The sequence below is a fragment of the Buteo buteo genome, chromosome 8 (genome assembly GCF_964188355.1).
Source record: "Buteo buteo chromosome 8, bButBut1.hap1.1, whole genome shotgun sequence".
Classification (NCBI taxonomy): Eukaryota; Metazoa; Chordata; class Aves; order Accipitriformes; family Accipitridae; genus Buteo; species Buteo buteo.
Window position 1 is genome coordinate 13,742,847 of NC_134178.1, and position 19,874 is coordinate 13,762,720.

Consider the following 19,874-nt stretch of genomic DNA (forward strand, 5'->3'; position numbering starts at 1 on the left):
GTCCAGATAGATACACTGTGGAATTTGTAAAAGTCCATATATTTTGGGGGGCAGCTTGTAGGGGTTTAATTTTCAAAAATCTGAGTGTGAAGAGAGGATAGTACAGTGCTTTAGGCTCTACTGTAGATATAATATCAATGTGGATTTATGTCCTCTTGTTCTCATGTGATGTGCAATTGTAAATTCTAGGGGCATGCAGATGAAGTATTTGTCTTGGAGACCCATCCTTTTGATTCCAGGATAATGTTGTCTGCGGGTCATGATGGCAACATCTTTATATGGGACATTACCAAAGGCACAAAAACAAAGCATTATTTTAATATGGTAAGACATTTTTTAAGCTCCACGTTTTCTCTACACACAGCAGTGTGTTCACATACTAGTTTAAGGAATTGTCACCAACACGCACACCCCCTGCGCGTTTTGGGGAAAAAAAAAACAAACAAACAAAAAAACCCCAAAACAAAACAGAAAACAAACAACCAAAACTCACCAAAAAAACCCAAACCAACAAAATTTATGAGTTAGGGTTTTTTTTCTCCAATTTCTTGGTTATTGTAACTATAGGTGCAAAGTGACCAGGAGCCAGTTTTAACAGTTTAATGTGGCAGAAAAGGAGGGCCAGGATTGCCTCCCTTGTCTGGTCCCAGCTGCCCACTTCCATTCTCTACCTTGAATCAGCTGCATCTCACTGGACCTTTTACTAAGCTGAGTCAGTTCACTGATCTTCTGCAAAAAGTATTCCCCACTTACTGCTACTTTCCTGTAGGGCTTCTGAGTTGAATTTGGTCACGGAGGTCTTGATAAGCTTCTGAGACAAGGAAAATGAATTGTGAGAATTTGCAGTTGGGTGTGAGGTATGTGAGGTATGAGGGAACAGAACAGGACTTTGCTTTCATCATAGTCTGTGGCTGAGCTCTTCAGACTTTACCTGTTGATCAGGAATTCTCGGTCTGTGAGGTGTTGTGAATAGTTGACAGCAGGGCTTTTCCACACTTTGTTAACAAAGTTCTTTTTGCATCTCATTCATATTAACCGTTTTCCTTAATTGAGATGACGTGCCATCTAAAAGACTGAAAGGTCCTGTTTTAGACCATCACTTCAAGACTCTTATGGACAAATATTTGTATTCTCAACTGTCTTCATGACAATAATATTACCATAAGCATTAGTGGATTGGTGCAGTTATTAAGAGCTCCCATGACATTTGCTCCATTTGACAACTCATGATTAATACTTCAAAATAGATTATTTTTTCTGACACTTAAGTTATGATCCAGTGTTCATATTAATTTTTTTGGTCTTGTTTTTCTCATTAGTCAATAGCGAAGTGATTTTTTTTTTTTCTTTAGCTTTAAGATTCCCTGTGCTTTTCTTGAAAGTGGTTTAACAAAATCAGTATATATTAGCTGCAGTTTACTTTTAAGCAGTATACTAACAGCTAAAAAGCCTCAAAGTTTGTTGGTTTTTTTTTTTGTTCTGAGCAGTAAGTTTCCATACCCTTTAGTGCATCTTTTAAAACTGTATGATTCAGGAATTAAATTCACATGTCAAGGGGAAAAGGAATAAACTGAAGTAATGAGATTATTTGTGCTTTAATGGAGGTATTTAAGAGGTGCATAACTGCTTTTGATAGAGTAATTAATTTTTGATGCTGCATTATTGTTTGCTCAAAAAATATTGGTCAAATAGTCTTGAATTTGTTTCTTTAAATCTAGATTGAAGGCCAAGGACACGGTGCTGTTTTTGACTGTAAATTTTCACCAGATGGGCAGCATTTTGCATGTACAGATTCTCATGGGCATCTATTGATATTTGGTTTTGGCTGTAGCAGGTCTTACGAAAAGGTAAGTTCAGCTTTTTTTTAGAACTGTTTATTCAAGCTTCTAACTGAAATTAGATGCTTTACATTTGTTCCTCTAAAACATCATATGTAAAATGAGTTTTGTATAGGTATGGGATCTAAATATAGTGGATTTCATGATGTCTTTGAGTGCTCTTGTTTATGTCGTCCTGGCATAGCAGAAATAACCAGTGTCTTAACATTCCCTTGGGAGTAGCTCCCAAGAACTTTTCTGGAATACATTTTCATCTTCCAGCCAGATAATGTGCATTAATGTTAATTGTTCAACCTCAAAATTACTTGTATTTCTAATTTCTGAAAATAGCTTAATGTTTAAAGATTGGAATGTGTCACAAAGTTTACTGCACTACTACCTAATTAACAAAAAAGCAAACTGTTTACATTAAGAATAACTTGCTGGTTTATTTCAATTATTAGAACTTGCAGTCCTTTAGGCCTTTTCTTATTCAACCCAAATTCACTGTAGTAGTTTGATTAGAATAAGCAAAAGTAAATATTCATCCAACACTGTGGTTTTTCAAATGTTAGAAAAAAGCGCATGGGATAAATGTGTTGCTTTTTTGACTCTATAAGGCTGTTTCCTTTTGGTTTTGATAAATACATGTGTTTCTGTTTTTTTGAAATAGGTCTCAAAAGTGCACTTCTGACCTATGCTTTTCTTCACTTCCCCCTCAGTTTTTTTAAAGTTGTAGTGGTAATTCCATGTTTGTCATTTTAAAGAAATTTTTTTTTTTCTTGCTCCGCATTCTTAGTTGAAATTTAAATTTACTCTTTTCATCTTGCTCATCATTGCTAGGAGCAAAGATTTTGAATGTGATGTAACACTTGAGTAACTGTTTTCCTTCAGCTGCATGTATTTAACAGACTGTTTCAGTTGCAGAAAAAATTTCTGGTGAACGTTGCATGATTAAGAAAGAATTTTACTTTGAGAACTTATGTTGAACTTCAGACAATGATTTCATTGCATGGAAACCAAGGAAACTTTTTTTTTAATTGTGTGGAAAAAAAAAGTAGAGTGAGATGTAAAATATTTTTAATTTTAAGTGTAAAGCAGTGCTTCTGCTTTAAGTTACCTCAGTTTATTGTTTTATAAAAGCATTTTGTTGCCTGCAAAAGCACTATCAAAAATGAGAGTACTGCAACACCCATACAGGTTAATTGTACCTATGCATAACTCTTCTTATTGGAAACTTACCCTTTATTTTATATTTAAGGAGATTTTAGATATTTTAGTGTCTCTTGTTCTTCTCTATTCTTTAGCATATTCTTTTTTTTCAAATTGCTAACATAAAAACTTCATTTCTTTCTAGATTCCTGATCAGATGTTCTTCCACACTGACTATCGGCCACTTATTCGAGACTCTAACAATTATGTCCTAGATGAGCAGACTCAACAGGCTCCTCATCTTATGCCCCCTCCCTTCTTAGTAGATGTGGATGGAAACCCTCATCCAACAAAATATCAAAGATTGGTGCCAGGAAGAGAGAATTGTGCAGATGAACATTTGATTCCTCAACTTGGATATGTAGCAACAAGTAAGAACAGCATCACTAAAGATCTACACCCAGAAGTTAGAGTTACTGTAGTAATTCTGAATGGGAACAGAGTAGATGTGACATAGGTGATTTAAAAATGCCTTAGTTTTCTCACAAGCAAACTATCATCTATTTATGTTCACTGAAGATGCTGAAAGGTCCCACAGTGAATATGATTTTAAACAAGGAAAGAAAAATTATCAGTTGTTCAAATGGATGTCTTAATTCTTTTCTGTGCGTCCTGACATGCACAAACGTTTGAGTTGTAGACTCCGTAAATGTCTCATTCGGAATAAGCAATTGGAGTAATTTCAAGAATGGTTTTCATTCTGTTTAGTGGTAGAACATGTCTCACTGTGATGTGAACAATGAGATTAAATCATTTTCCTATAGTCAGTTAACTGAACCCACTCATTTTATTTGTATTACACTTGCAAGGTGATGGAGAAGTGGTTGAACAAGTTATAGGCCAACAGACAGTTGATCAGGATGAACAAGGCTTAGAGCCCAGCATTCTCGATGGCATGATTAGACAATTACAACTACAACAAGATCAAAGAACTGGAGCCGATCAAGAATCTGCTTCAAGTGGTCCACAAAATGGGGAAGGAACACCTAGAAGAGGTTAGTACTTGCTGATAAATTCTTAGATAATTGTTCTGTCTCCATTTTTATTATGCTGTGTGAAATATTTCAAACAGGTTTTAACTTTAATGTTGTTTTGGGGACTAAGATTCTCTTAACATAGTGATATTTGGTTAAGATATTTTTATTCATTAAAACACTGCTACTCCTGTGATTAAATTACAAAACAAAGCCTTTTGCTTTTCCTTTTAAAGAGCATTAATTGTTTTTCTTGTAGAGTGCTACATACTTAGTAATATTTGTAGAGTACTCAAATAATATTTATAGGAGCTATGTTTATTCTGCACTAAAGTTTGCAAAATCAGTATTTTACCATTATTCAAACTGGGTTCCCCTCTCCCTTCTTTACAGATTTAAACCAGACGCTTTTCTGATCTGTGTCCTTGTAGCTTTAATTATGTAAGCTCAGCTCCAGGAAAAGTGTTTTTTTAGAACCCCACTAGCCTCAGAGCTGCCTGAAATAGTTCAGATAAACACCTATGTCACATCATATTTCCTTTCACTGTATTAAAAAAGTAGTAGAAATAACTATTTTAAAAGTATATGTGTAATCTCACTGTATTTTCTACGGGACAGATAATTTCCTGAAGGTGATAACTAGTCATATACTTATGATCGTGGAGCTAAAAATACGTAAATTGTTAATTTTTTATCTTATAGTAAGAAGAAACAAGGTTCCAATTCTGTGTCATCTGGAAAAAATGTTTTTGTTTCTATATTTTAGCTTTTAGAAGACCAAGTTTTGACATCCAGTCTCCTCCTAATATTGGTCTGCGACGTAGTGGGCAAGTTGAAGGTGTGCGTCAGATGCATCAGAATGCTCCACGAAGTCAGATGGCTACTGAGAGGGACCTTCAGGCTTGGAGACGAAGAGTTGTTGTACCAGAAATACCACCAAGCTTACTCAGGTATGTAGATAGCTTACTGGGCTGCAGATGTGACTGGAGAGAACAAATCATGTTGTTTTTTTCTGAATCTATTAGACCTAAGCTAAGATAGCTACGTGGTACAAATTGAAATAGTTTAGTGTTATGGTCAGCTATGCTTAAAAACTTTTAATTGTAAAGTCCATTCAACTAAAATAAATGGAATTTTCTGTAGTTTAATAGAGAATGATTCTCCCATATTTCAGTATTTTAAGTCACCTTAAAGGACAGCTAGATTACCTAGATTCTTGTTTTTTCCAAAATAAAGGGATGTAGGTTAAATTCATTTACATGAAAGAGTTTGGAGAGATTGTGCTTTTGTGAGACTTTGCGGGGATGATGTGTTATGACCAGAAGCAGCACTGAGCACTTGAAATGCTAAAACAGTTAGCTGCTTTCAAAAGTATTATCAATATGCATCTGTGAAAAGGAAAATGAATATCAGTAGTTCGGTATTCCTTTTTACTTGTACAGCCGTATGTACTGCCACATCTCTGAAGTTTTTAAAAAGCTTTCCTGGTGTTGTGAGGTGGAATGATAGCAAAGGGGAAAATGTGGATTAAAAATGAGGTTGAGAAAGTTTATTATATTCTGATATTTGCAAAGAAGACTTTCTTAATAACTGTCTTCCTTACGCTGTCTGGAAATGAGAGGACATCTGTTTTAGGTGTTTGAGCAATAATAACGTCTGAAATTAATAATGTAATGGAATTAGGTGTTAGGGTTTTTTAGATGGATCCTTTAAAGAGAAGGGATCATTTAACTTTTCAGCATTGTCAAAACAGATGCAGAATTAAATTGTCATTACTTTCTTGTAGGAAGCAGGAAGAATATCGAATTGCAAAAGGGGAAGAAGAGAGAGATCTTTATGCAACAGAGAAGAAAAAGTCATTTGAGTCATTGGAAAAGGTATGCAGTAGTTTCTATGAAAATGGGCATTCTGTGTCCAGGGACAAGTCATGGTTTAAAAAATGAAAGCAGTCATTTCTGAAGGTATGATCTTCAAAGATTCCTGCTGATTCAGCTTCCGCTTATCACAGGACAAGGTTTGGTTTATTTCTATGAATAACTAGAATTCTTTTTTCTTTCAGTCTTGCCTCCTTTTTTCTAAAGTATTTGGTAATAATTTTTAAAGGCAGACTTGATTTTAGGCCATTGTGGTTTTACTGCAGTTAAAAGTTTCAAAGATGGTTGTTGCAAGTCCATGCTAAAGCATCAAGGTGCAAGTGAGAATGTTCAAGGTCCTATATTTGAAGAATTGTAGACTGTATTGCTATTCCCTTGTCATTTTACTTTAGATGACAGTGTTTTGTGTATGGGGCAACTTTTTCAGACTTACCCTGTTTAGAATGATTTTTTCACTATCTATTTTTTGGAAGAGATCAATAAGAAGGAAGAATTGTTTATTGTACTGTTTTTATAAGATAGTGGTCTGTTTTACTTTGTCTTGCAGTACAAAACAATTTGACACAAGAATTCTACTGCATGATCCCCTTAACTGAGGGGACTTGAGGATTTCTGGTCCTCTCAGAATTGCACTTCGTAGGCAGTTAATGCCTTGATTCTGTAAATATATTTATCAGGGAATGTGAATGGAACTGTCACAGTAGTTTACAAAGAGAATTTCTTAGAACAACTATTAAATTGGGAACAGCAAATTTAAAACTGTTTGTGTACAGGAAAATTATTTCTTATGAAAAGGAGTTTTGAAGTGATCAGGCTGTGATGTGATAAGGCCATTTCAGTTTTTATGTTCAGCAGTGCTTTTAGCTACCCTTTCACCCCCATAAAAGCTTGCCACATACATGCTTTTATGTAACTTCTTTTTTTTCCCACTTCCTGTATAAATTAGAGTGACTCTGAGTCTTCATTAATACAATCTAAGCGTAGACTGCATAGACGGAAATATCCCAATTACCGAACACGGAATAACATTGAACAACTGGAGTCTTCTGATGAGGAAAGAGATAACTGCTTTGGCTTGATAGAGCAGGTAAGTTCTCTTCTGAGTTCTGTATTTTGAAGTTGAGTTCCTCAATAAGTGAATTTTCATGTAAATGTGCTTGTTCTCTCTTCAAACAAGCAAACAAACAAAAACCCTGCTCTTTTACCAAGGAAAGTATTTCTGTAAGCATAGTTGTTATTAGCACTTCTGTGGTGGGTTGACCTTGGCTGGACGCCAGGTGCCCACCAAAGCCGTTCTATCACTCCCCTCGTCAGCTGGACAGGGGAGAGAAAATACAACAAAAGGCTCGTGGGTTGAGATAAGGACAGGGAGATCAGTCAGCAGTTACTGTCATGGGCAAACCAGGCTCGACTTGGGGGAAAGTAACTTCATTTATTACCAATCAAACCAGAGTAGGGTAATGAGAAATAAAACCAAATCTTAAGACACCTTCCCCCTGCCTCTCAGCTTGCCACACGTTGTCTCTGCCACTCCTTCCTCCTCAGGGGGAGGACTCCTCACTCTTCCCCTGCTCCAGTGTGGGGTCCCTCCCACGGGAGACAGTCCTCCATGGACTTCTCCAGTCTGGGTCCTTCCCATGGGCTGCAGTTCTTCATGAACTGCTCCAGTGTGGGTCCCTTCCGTGAGGTGCAGTCCTTCAGGCACAGACTGCTCCAGCGTGGGTCCCCTGCGGAGCCATAGGTTCTGCTGGGAGCCTGCTCCAGCACGGGCTTCCTACGGGGTCACAGCCTCCTTTGGGCATCTACATGCTCCAGCGTGGGGTCCTTCCCAGGCTGCACGTGGAGATCTGCTCCGCTGTGGAACTTCCTGGGCTGCAGGGGGACAGCCTGCCTCACCATGGCCTTCCCCACGGGCTGCAGGGGAATCTCTGCTCCAGCGCCTGGAGCATCTCCTCCCCCTCCTTCTTCACTGACCTGGGGGTCTGCAGGGCTGTTTCTCTCACATGTTCTCACTCCTCTCTCCTCCAGCTGCAGTTTGTGTTCCGCAGCAACTTTTTTTTCCCTTCTTAAATATGTTATCACAGAGGCACTACCACTGTTGCTGATGGGCTCGGCCTTGGTGGGTCTGTCTTGGAGCCGGCTGGCATTGGCTCTGTTGGACATCGGGGAAGCTTCTAGCAGCTTCTCACAGAAGTCACCCCCGTAGCCCCTCCGCTACCAAAATCCTGTCACGCAAACCCAGTACAACTTCTCAAACCTAGTTATCTGTTGCTTTAATAATGGCAATCTTTCCTGTCATTTTATAAATGGCTGAACTATTTTTGCTGAGAATCTGCTAAACCACATCCACAGCCCAAGGCAAAAAACTTATGTACAATGCTGAGGTTGGCTTAAAGTGAAGGTTGGATTTTAGATGTGTTTTGCTATTTCTCTGCGAAAACCTTCCAAACTTGTGCACACACCTAAAGCTGGAAATTTTGAAGTTTCTTGTTAAAGTGTTTTTTCTGGCAGAGTCCCAGCTTGGGGTGAAACAGGACTTTGCTGTAGAAGGTAGCATGAGCTTTTGACTGTTGTGTTTATCAGATGCTGTAAATCAGTAGTAAGACTGCTTGGACTGTAGTTGTCTTGCCTTGCATACAAGGAAATAGTCTCAAACTGGGAAACGGGGAAGAAGAGGAAGGAGTAGAGAAGGTCGGACTTGTGCGACTTGTCACTTTGTTAAGGAAGAATGGTGAACAAAATGGGGGACATTCAGGAGATAAGATAATTTTGTAAGTAAGATGAATTGATATTCTTTGGAAATGGACTCTTCTCCTGGCCTCTTAACAAAGAATTCCTATGTGTTTAAAAACAATAAATCACTTAAATTTAATGAAAAGTTCAGGTTTTCCTTATTATGAGAATAGGGTGGAAGGGGAGTGACATGAGACTTCTGGCACCTGGCAAATTCAAAGTACACAAAGTGCAAATAGAGTCATGCACACTGTCCTTTAAATACTACATATACTTACATATTTTGAAGAAGCGGTGTTAGACCTAATAATACTATAAGAAGCCGAGCTTTAATGTAAATGTTTTTTGGTTTTTTTGTTTGTTTGTTTGTTTTAATCCTACAAATGGTAGGATAAAAGAGAAGAACTGATTTAGTGAGTATTGCCCATCCTATACACTGTATGAGCAGGTCTTAGGGGAAAGACTGTTAACTTTGTTAGTCTGAAAATGACAATCGGTTGGACTAATTCAAACAGTATCAAACTTGATGTTGCAAGTTAAATCTTGTTTTCCTACTTTTTTTGCTTAACAACATATAACTTGAGACATGAGCAATGCATTATACTTAGTCATTTCAGTTATGAAAAACACATTTAAAACATTAAGTTAATGCAAGTAAATTGTTGATCAGTAATCAGGAAATTACTTAAGTTGTAATATATTTTGATGTATCTTGACTATTTAGTTTTGCTTTTAAATATATGCATGAATACACCCAATTAGTCCTTGGTCAATTAGTTGCTACTAAAATCAGAAAAATCATCTGATTCTAACTTGCATAACTAGTGAAAAAAAAAATCATAGAAGTGCTACTGCTGTGACAGAATATACCCATGTTGTGTGTGGATGGGAGATGTGATAGTTTTCCTTGACTTGTTCCTTTTGCAATCTTTAAATTCTTCATTTGCATTCTAGTGAGCTAGATTTTATTGTGTACTTTACATGACCTAATTACAGTGTCATGAGTCTGGAATTTGAAGGAAACAAAATTGCCCACCACTTTGTTCTGATAAATGATGGGAACTTAGACTAGAAAAAAATACAACTGTCATATGGTAGGGAGATAGAAGAGTTGCTTTGTGAAGAGCGGCTACAGCAGGTGGATCCACACGTGGCTAGTAAAATGTGAGTGAATATAAAGTAGTTAATGATTAATAGTGCAGTCCTGAGGTTGGTAGGGTAAGTTGAAATCGGCTACAGGCAAGAACTACTTTCATTTCCATTTTAACAACTTTTTTTTACCAAATTTCTTCCTAACTTGATAATATGCAGACATGAATAGAGAATGTGGTTTATGTTTCAAACCCTGAAAATATGTGCTGTGAGAAAGTTTTGGATTGACTGCATATTTTTAAATTCAGGAAGCCGAAGAAAGTGAGGGCTCTGGCTCATCTGATGAAGAGGAAGAGTGGAGAAGTGACAAGAAAAGCAACAGTAATAGTTCTAGGTAAAAGCGAACAACTATATCCCGTCTTTTACTGTAATGAATTTTACTTGAATTTTGGCAAGTTAAGTTGTATGGCGGTTCTGTTGTGCTTCATATGTAACAATATTTTGTAGGGTAGTGTACTGACACATTGCATTGTTTTTCAGTGTCCCATTTCACCAAAACATTTCTGTGTTTTAATGTAGTTTCAAATCCTTCTGCTTTTTTTGCTAGGTGGCAAGGAGAAGGAAGATAGTCTGGAATGTTTTTTATAGTGTGTTCTTTCTGTTGGGTTTTTGAGGGGTGGGGGGGGTTGTTTCGTTTTGTTGACGGTTTTTTGTTTTTTTAACAATGCAGCAACAGTCAGTTGTTTGCTGTTACAAAAATGTCTGGTTGAAAAAAATTTAATTTTGATAAGGTTATACTTTTATTTAGAGCTGAAGATATAGATAACTTTTTAATCACTTTATTGTGGCTTTCTTAGATATTCTTTCTAGAACTCTATAGTAGTAGAACTAAAAAATACTGAGAGATATAAAAAAAGGAAATGTGTACCTGTGAGATTTGTATAACTGTCTTTAAAGAATTTAAGTAGTGTTTGGCTAGTGTGTTCGTTAGGGAGGGCTCTTAACTAGTCCAGGATTTCATTGCACAACTTTCTTGAATAAAATTACTTATTTTAGAATTCACCAGACTTGAGGGTTTGGTTTTTTTTTTAAAAAAAAACAAACATGCTTTGAATTGCTGTGTTCCCCAAAAATGATGTTAAAACATCAAGTGAGGTAATTGTTATGACAGGTCAAAGTCATTTTAGTTCTCTTGATAGTGCTTTCAAGAGCAATCTGTATCTGCAGATATTTCTCTGAGAGACTTCAGCATTCTGAAATATTGACAACTTGGTTCAATGTTTGTATTTTCCCTGACCCCATCTGCTATGGACAGTGATTCTTCAAGTAGATACTCTGACTGGATTGCTGATGCAGGGATTAACCTACAACCTCCTGTACGGACTTCTCGGCGGAAAGCTATCAGATATTGCAGTACTTCAGAAGATGAAGTATCAGCAGAGAAATCATCTCCTCCAAAGAGAAGAAGAAGAAAGAGGAGAAAAAAGCCCAAACCAAAAAAGCAGGAGGAGGTATGCAGTTAATTTCTTCTACTCACTCTTCAATAAATTTCTCTCTTAGGTTTTTAGACGTCTTCACTGGAAACTGTTAAAGTAATTGTTACTGCCATTGAACAAGGATATCTTGGTGGTATCACTACATACAGTGTACCCTGAATTAATTTGAGACCATTCCAAATGCAAGGTATCTGCTGATTTGTATGGAAGACTCTGCACTCCAAGTGAAGTGATTTTTTGCTTTTCAAATAAAAAGAGTTCTGAAGCTTGCTGGTATCAGAGGGAAAATGTGATTATTAAATAACTGTACAGAATATTAGACTAAAACCCCGTTAAACTGTCTGGGTTTAAGTAACATATCTTTTTGAAAACTTAGGGGGGTATAGTCACTGTATTTATGGTGGCCATTTACTCTTGGGTCGAATTTTTAATTTTTCATAAGTTACAGTAATTGCTCTTAAGTTACCAAAAATTTGAAGTTGATTTAAATAATTATCCTTTTTTAAGTTACAGTAGTTACTATTTGCTGTTTTCTACTGTAAAGGGGCAATCAGAATTTTTATTTTTTTTTTTAAATACTTGGGGTAATTTTGGTATGTTTTTCTCCCCATCCTTTCACTTTCTTCCAAGTATTCTCAAAATGGTATTTTTGGAACTGTTTTAATATAAGAAACTTTAATAAAACTTTCTTATAGCTTGATAATTTTTTTTTTTTTAATTGGGCACCGAGACTGCTATTATTCAGGTCTTAAGAGAAACAAAGTTTTGTAATTTAGATAGCAATCTTGCTTATTCAAATCTTCATATAGGAAAGGAATGCTTAGTATTAGTACCACAAATACAGTTACAACTCGAGCAAAGCCTTGGAGGAATTTTGCTAATACATTTTGGAAATGTACATTAGTCTTTTATAAGCTTTTGTCTGCCAAATGAAAATGGAATTAGTTGTGTTGATGTCATGTCAGCAATATGTCCATTAAGTCTAGTTTTGCTCTCTGTTAAATATGAAGGCTAATGCTCCAACGCAACCAGTAAACCTGGAATTGTCATATGATTGGCATCCTCCTGTTTGGATAACGGACACAGCTCTTCGAAGATCCCCTTTTGTTCCTCAGATGGGTGACGAGGTAGGAATATTGATTAAAATCTTTAAATGCTTATGTTAACTAACTTTCTTACAGTTACTAAATACAGGAAAACATTTATTGTTTGGGTTTTGGGTTTGTTTTTTTTTTTTTTTTAGGTAATATATTTCCGACAAGGACATGAAGCTTACATTGAAGCAGTTAGAAGAAATAACATTTATGAACTGAATCCACACAAGGAGCCATGGAGAAAAGTAGTCCTTAGGGTAGGTCTGCATAGAAGATAATGTGAGTTCAATACTAGTATGCTGTGAATGAAGAGTTGTATTACACTTTGCAAAACATTGATTTGTGAGGTTGTGCTGTTTCCATAATGTTTCCCTATGGAAACAATAGGGGAAAGTGTCTTCAATTACCAGAGTATCTTCAGAGTTAACTGTGGGACTATAAATAGCTGTGTTAAAATTACTAAGTCTAACAAACTGTCTTGCATTGAAATCTCAAATACAGTTTCAATATTTTTGGCTTTTTGGATGTGTGTACAATTCATGTGCTTGGTTAACTAATGTTAAATTAATAGTTCTGTGCATAGTCCAGAAGGTAATACTTGCTGAAACTGTTCTTACCTGTAGGATCAAGAATTGGTAAAAATTGTTGGAATTAGATACGAAGTTGGCCCTCCCACATTGTGTTGCCTCAAGCTTGCCTTTATAGATCATGCCACTGGAAAACACACAGACAAATCATTTTCCATCAGGTATACGCATCTTTATTTTTCTGAAAAGTATTTAAAAATATGTTTCTTTTTAAGCTTCTTCTAAAGCCCTAAGGCACACACATGAAAGGGATTATTTTTTTTTATCTAGATACCATGATATGCCAGATGTTATCGACTTCCTTATATTACGTCAGTTCTATGATGAAGCACGGCAAAGAAACTGGCAAGCTTGTAAGTGTGTTTTCTAAGTATTTGACTAAACAATTTTGAAATAAAAAACTTGTCCTTAGCTAATTCCTGAATGTGCTAGATGCTACTTGCTTTTAACTTCAGAGGGCTGTCTGGTGGGTAAGGTCCCTTTGCCCATTAGAAATTTGAGCCTACTAACTGCTGTATTAAGCATTTTGGAGGTATTACCATAGATCTAAGGTACAGTTTTCAAAACATATATTGAGACTCTAGTGTTCCCTTTTCTTATTTTACAGCCAAGTAGCAAACTTATTTAGATTGTAGCACTTGTGTATTTTTGGCATAATAAGTTGTCTCATATTTTATTGAATATCAGTGGGTTTAGAACTTTAAACTGAAATACACTGATCAAAATCTTTTCTAATTGCATGTAGAAGAACCATAGTTAAATAACTTTTTCTTAGTAGAATGTCTGAGCGGACTTTTTTTGCTCTAGCTGATAGGTTCCGATCCATTATTGATGATGCATGGTGGTTTGGAACAGTGTTGGGTCAAGAACCGTATCAGCCTCAATATCCAGATAGTCACTTCCAGTGTTACAGTGTTAAGTAAGTATAAAAAAAAAATTTACACTTCTAACGTTAGTAGTGTGGGTTGCCTCTTAGATAGCTGGCTTATTGGTATGAGAATGTATAAATTGTTCAAAACATTTTACTGGTTGTATTATCACTTCTTAATGGTTTCAAGTCGCTAATTTAGGGACAATGTGAATATGTAACTTGTGGCAACTTTTTAGTGAATAGTAGTACAGTAAAAGAAGTTATTGACCTCTTTCACATTTGTGAATCATTTTCTGTAATGACCAGTGCTGAATCTCTTCCATGAAGCAAGCAGTGCAATTTCCAGTGTATGTTAATGATTGTTCTTCATTGATAATTGGTTTTGGATGGGGCATGCTGAATTTCTTCTGTTGTTGCTGACATCATGATCGTTATACTTCAAGTTCTTACACTTCTGTCTTTCGTGTTATAGTCCACAAGAGCAAGTATATGTGTAAGAAGATCTCATGCTATCACTTCAGACTACTGTAGAGGATGTTTCCAAATGTTGCACTCTCTTCATGCTTGACATATTGTCATGGTTTAACCCCAGCCAGCAGCTAAGAACCATGCAGCTGTTCGCTCACTTCCCTGCCCTGCAGTGGGATGGGGGAGAGAATCGGAAAAAGAAAAAAAAGTAAAACTCATGGGTTGAGATAAGAACAGTTTAATAGAACAGAAAAGTAGAAACTAATAATGATGATGATAATAATAAAGTGACAATAGTAATAATAAAGGGATTGGAATATACAAGTGAAGTACAATGCAGTTGCTCACCACTTGCCAACCAACAGCCAGTTAGTTCCTGAGCAGCGATTTCCCCCAGCCCCACTCCCTCCAGTTTATATACTAGACATGACATCACGTGGTATGGAATACTCCTTTGGCCAGTTTGGGTCAGCTGCCCTGGCTGGGTGCCCTCCCAAATTGTCATGCCCCTCCAGCCTTCTTGCTGGCTGGGCATGAGAAACTGAAAAATCCTTGGCTTGTTGCAAAGTAGCGTTTAGACTAACTGAAAACATCAGTGTGTTATCAACATTCTTCTCATACTGAACCCAAAACATGACACTATACCAGCTACTAGGAGGAAAGTTAACTCTACCCCAGCTGAAACCAGGACAGTATCCACCCCTTACTCCATACCGTTTACCTCATGCTCAGTTCCCATACTTTCTGTTGCATCCTAGTCAATCATCATCACCTTTTCTGTCCTTTGAGCTATAGAGTGATAGATACATATGTATACACAGATATCATTCCTTTAGTTTATGGGCCATGTTTATAAAATGTTTGTTGAGTTCATTTAGTCCCCTTGGGCTCTATCTGTCATACCAGTCTTTCTGGGCAGGAGGGATGGTGCAAAGGCCTCTCAATCAGCAGAGCAGGATCGGGCTTCAGTGCGGTATGGCGAGCAGGTGACATTGGATGTAGCAGAAGGTGTGCAATGTTGGATTGTTGCATGCTGAGGTCGGTTCTGGTTCCATCCCTACTGCGCTTCACTCAGTTTTATCAAAGTTCATTCTTGCTTGATCTAAGTGATTCTTACTCTAATACTATGGATATAGCATAGAACAATTATAGTAATGATAACATACAGTAGCAGGTTTATATAGCAACTAACATCATACAGTTTAATTCTGGTTATTCTCACCTAAAATCAAATCCCCTTGAGTCACACTTCGGACTTCCCCATCTTTTCGCATCACCCACCAAGTGCACCCAGGTCCTTGAGGAAAAGCAATCCCACAAATGGGTTTACCTTTGCCCGAGGCAGGAGTAACCCAGACTGTCTTCCCTAACATATTTTTTATGTGCACTACAGGGACTTTATCCCCTTCTACAGTATGTAAAAGTTCTGATTGGGCAGGGCCATCCCGCTTGGCAGATCCTCTGGTGTTGACTAACCAGGTGGCTTTTGCTAAATGTGTATCCCAATGTTTGAAGATTCTCTCCCACGTTGCTCTCAATGTAGTCTTTACCAGTCCATTGTATAGTTCAATTTTCCCAGAGGCTGGTGTGTGATAGGGGAGGTGATATACCCACTCAATGCCATGCTCTTTGGCCCAGGTGTCTATAAGGTTGTTTCGGAAATGAGTCCTGTTGTCTGACTGCATTTTTTCTGGGGTGCCCGTATCACCACAAGACTTGCTTTTCGAGGCCCAGTATAGTGTTCAGGTGGTGGCATGGTGCACAGGATATGTTTCCAGCCATCTGGTTGTTGCTTCCACCATTGTAAGCACATGGCACTTTCCTTGGTGAGTTTGTGGGAGTGTGATATAGTAAATCTGCCAGGCTTCCCCGTATTTATATTTCAGCCATCGCCCTCCATACCACAGGGGTTTTAGCCACTTGGCTTGCTTACTTGCAGCATATGTTTCACATTCATGGATAACTTGTGCAATAGTATCCGTAGTCAAGTCCACCCCTTGATCATGAGCCCATCTATATGTTGCATCTCTTCCCTGATGGCATGAGGTGTTATGGGCCCACTGAACCATAAATAGCTCACCCTTATGTTGCCAGTCCAGATCCACCTGAATGTGAAGACGGAACTTGAGTCTCTTCGCTGCCTAGTGGTATTCTGCCATATTCCCTATTGTGTAGATCCCCCTTGGGATTTCACCTTTCGATTTCCTCTTTGGGTGATATTTAGCCAGATAACTTGCAGATAATGTAAACCTGTGTTACCTGTAACAGACAAATCCCATTGACCACTCTACTTGTCAGGAGATAACACTGCCTAGATGAAGGTATATAATATCAAGTGCGTTGTTCAAAACATGGCAAATTGAGCAAATCAAGGGTATTAGAGTAGAAAAAAATAACTACTTAAACAGGAAAGGCCAGGAACATCCAAGTCAAACTGGTAACAAGGTAGCTGGACCCATACCTTCTTTAAGTAGGCATGTTCTGAAAAATGACTTCCTGCTATCCCCCCATGATGGTTTGACATAAATGGTGTTCATCTGCACCTTCTTTCATATCGACAAAGAGGTCCTTTACACAAAGGAGAAGAAAGGTGAACAAAGAGAACTCTGGACCTCAGTGTTCAGAATCAGGATATTGTCCTTGTCCTTTCCTGTCCAAGTTGTCTGGAATGGTTCTGAGATCTTGCTTGCTTTGGATTCCCCCAGCAAGGGAGGACTGTAAGAATAATCAGTGAATACATAATATTCCTATTTCTGTCATGACCAGAGATTCTTCGCATGTCTTTTACAGTATATTTGATATTCAGAGTTTCATTGTTAGAGGGCTTTTTTTTTTTCCCCACTCAGAAGCTTTTGAACCTGTCGCTTGTCCCAAAGAAAGGAAGTACTTGTAGCTGATAGACAATTCTGTGAGACTGCCAAGATTGTGTTACGTATTTTGGTTCCTTGTCTCATCTATTTGATTTGTCATCTGTCCTGTTGATTTTCTGTAGTTGAAAGGTGTAAGTAACTTCCAGACTGAAGTTCTTGCCTGTATGCTTTTGACAAGTGAATTTTCACTTTTTCTTCTACAGCTGCAATTAGCACATTGGCACTTTTAATGTGCCATAAATAAAAGTGGCATCAATGTTAAGTCTCTACAACAGATCATCTGACCGTAAAGGACTTTTTCATGTTCCTGACAGTGATAAAGCTAAGACTGCTCCACATATAAAGGAGCTGTCAGTATGTGCGAATACTTGTTTTTTGTTTTCTGACAGTTGCTTAGTCAGCCACAATGAGAAAGTACATACAGATGAAAAACTGAAATACAGACTATCTGTACATTGATTTCTTGCCCTCATTTCATTCTCCTTTGGACTTTTCTTTTACGTAGAGAGAGGATCTTGACAAACTAAGAGTGCTGAATGCTTACTGACATCTTACTCGTCTTCCAGGCATGAGGGATAGTACACTTGGAGCATATCTCTGCAGGTGATTTAGGTAGGGGTAAAAATATTCAAGTTACTGGCTAGTATATTTTCCCTTCTTTTGTAAAATGATGTACAGAGTAAGAATCCACTGAGTCCAGATACCAGTATGAAAATACAACTAAGTCTTATTTCAGAGTACTGAATTTTATCTGTTAGATAGCTCAGACCCTTTGATATGCTACCATAGGGAATATATGTTACCTTTCATGTTATACCTTTCATATGTTTTGTTATGTTACCACAGTTGTTCCTTAAGAGTAAGTTTAGATGGATTTTTTGGTTTTCTTAGCCAGTTCAAAATCAAGTTTCCAGTTATGAAAAAGAGCCTTTAGCCCATTTCCTAGATGCCTTTCTTTCTTCTGTGAACGCTAAAGGATATTTCAGTATTTTAGTGCACCAGCCTTTAATAGAGGAAAGTCTAGAGCTGCTTTGAAGTTAGCTTAATAACTGAATAGGTAAGGAATGCAGTGTTCCCTAAAGACCACTTTCAAAAGGGAGCTCTTTAAAGATTTGTGCTGCTTTTGTAGAGAATGTGACTCTGTTCTACCTTGACTCACAAACAACTCTTCTAGAGAAGCTTCCGAAGATATGTATGTGAAAATGTCTGGAGTGTTTTGCAGGTATAGTTAGGTTTTGTGATTTGGCTGGGTCCTTAGCTCTTCGCGTAAATATGATTCATTGTTCAAGAATCTTAAGTCTTGTCTACCCAAGAATCTGCATGTGGTTCAGCAGCCGTAGCCTCCTAATCTGCATTCATATACTTTGTACAAATTTGCTTTTGGATGCAAAAAGATTTTTAAATACACTTCATGGGAAAAAAACAACCTAAACGGAAATGGTTGTGACTCTCTCTTGGAAAAACCGCAATATGCTGTCTCTATTCCTCACTCAGGATTTGGGTTATGGTGGTGTTTTAGATGGTAGAATTTTGCTAATCCAGCTGAGTTTGAGCATCTGCAATTGTCTCAGAAGTGGTGAAGAACAAAGAGCTTTATTGGAATAGAAGTGCTTTTTATTTTATACCAGAAACAACCTTTGAAAGTTGGCTTCAAAACACTCAATGACAGAGTGTGTGAGAAACCACATTTGAATGAGAGGAAGGGGAGTAATTGTCACATAACTTAGTCTTGTTGGTAACCAGGTTGTCACATACTTAGGAATCATCTCAAATTATCAGCATCACAGTTCTATTTATTTATTATCTATACAAGATGTATAAATTGGATGTTTTGTTATTTTATTGGCCAGACAGAAATAGGTATTTGTGTAGAAGCAGCTTTATATATTACTAAGTTGCATTACCTGGACGAACGGAGCTTTAGTGGAATTAAATGGGGCTTAAGCTGTATTAAACTGTATTAATAAAGACTTTCATGCAATATTATGAAGTAGTATATACGTTTATGAATACCAACAACTTCTCAAATATTGTACATTAATTGGGGAGGAGAACTGAATAGATGAACCTTTGGAACTCTGTTAGTTCATAAACATCAAACAGTCTGAGTGTGCATGGATCTAAGCCTTCCTAAGTCGATGGGTAATCCAAAATAATGGAGAGGTGCTCTTGCCTGAGCAGAGTTTTAGTTATAAAATATTATGAGGATGATCATCTCAATTTTCAGTTTATTTGAAAAAAATACACAGGAGGTATTAGACCAAATATCTAAGTTTATTAAGTCATAAGAAATAGATGGCATTCTCCCAGGCATTTGAAGAACTCTGATACAAAACCCCTGGCAAAGCTGCAAACTATCCTACAGTTGGACCCTGTACTAGAGGACTGGCAGATTGCTGTTTTAACTATTGCCAACAGAAAAGGCTCTGGAGGGAAATTGGTGAACTGTAGACAGATACATGTGACTTCAGTTTCTGGTACGTGCCAATAATAAAGAATAGTACTATTGAGCATAATGGTAAACCCAGCTGCAGGAAAGAGCCAGCACTGCATCTGTACAGGGAAGCTCTGCCCCTTTTGAAGTTCTATGACTTTGTTAGTAAGCGTATGAACGAAGTGGACAGTGGAGAGCATATATTTGGATTTTTTTCAAGAAGCCCTCGAAGGGATTTTTCTTCCAAGAAATGTTAAAGAAACTAAGATGACATAGGATTGGAGCAAATACTTCCATGTGTTGAAAATTGGTTAAAGGATAGGGTGCAGAAGAGTGGTTCTTAACAATCATA

The 19,874-nt window shown here is 37.4% G+C and overlaps 1 protein-coding gene across 3 annotated transcripts in view; it reads left to right on the forward strand.

Annotated features, from left to right (window-relative positions):
• The window catches only part of BRWD1 (bromodomain and WD repeat domain containing 1), a 66,665-nt gene that overhangs the window by 17,720 nt on the left and 29,071 nt on the right, over positions 1–19,874 (forward strand). For all 3 annotated transcript variants that reach the window (XM_075033683.1, XM_075033684.1, XM_075033685.1), the window contains 14 exons: positions 190–324; positions 1,719–1,847; positions 3,175–3,400; positions 3,839–4,024; positions 4,770–4,953; positions 5,790–5,880; positions 6,824–6,964; positions 10,011–10,096; positions 11,018–11,213; positions 12,209–12,325; positions 12,442–12,549; positions 12,916–13,040; positions 13,150–13,232; positions 13,687–13,798. In XM_075033683.1, the coding sequence (XP_074889784.1) occupies positions 190–324; positions 1,719–1,847; positions 3,175–3,400; positions 3,839–4,024; positions 4,770–4,953; positions 5,790–5,880; positions 6,824–6,964; positions 10,011–10,096; positions 11,018–11,213; positions 12,209–12,325; positions 12,442–12,549; positions 12,916–13,040; positions 13,150–13,232; positions 13,687–13,798 (1,919 nt within the window). The remainder of the gene's footprint in view (positions 1–189; positions 325–1,718; positions 1,848–3,174; positions 3,401–3,838; positions 4,025–4,769; positions 4,954–5,789; positions 5,881–6,823; positions 6,965–10,010; positions 10,097–11,017; positions 11,214–12,208; positions 12,326–12,441; positions 12,550–12,915; positions 13,041–13,149; positions 13,233–13,686; positions 13,799–19,874) is intronic.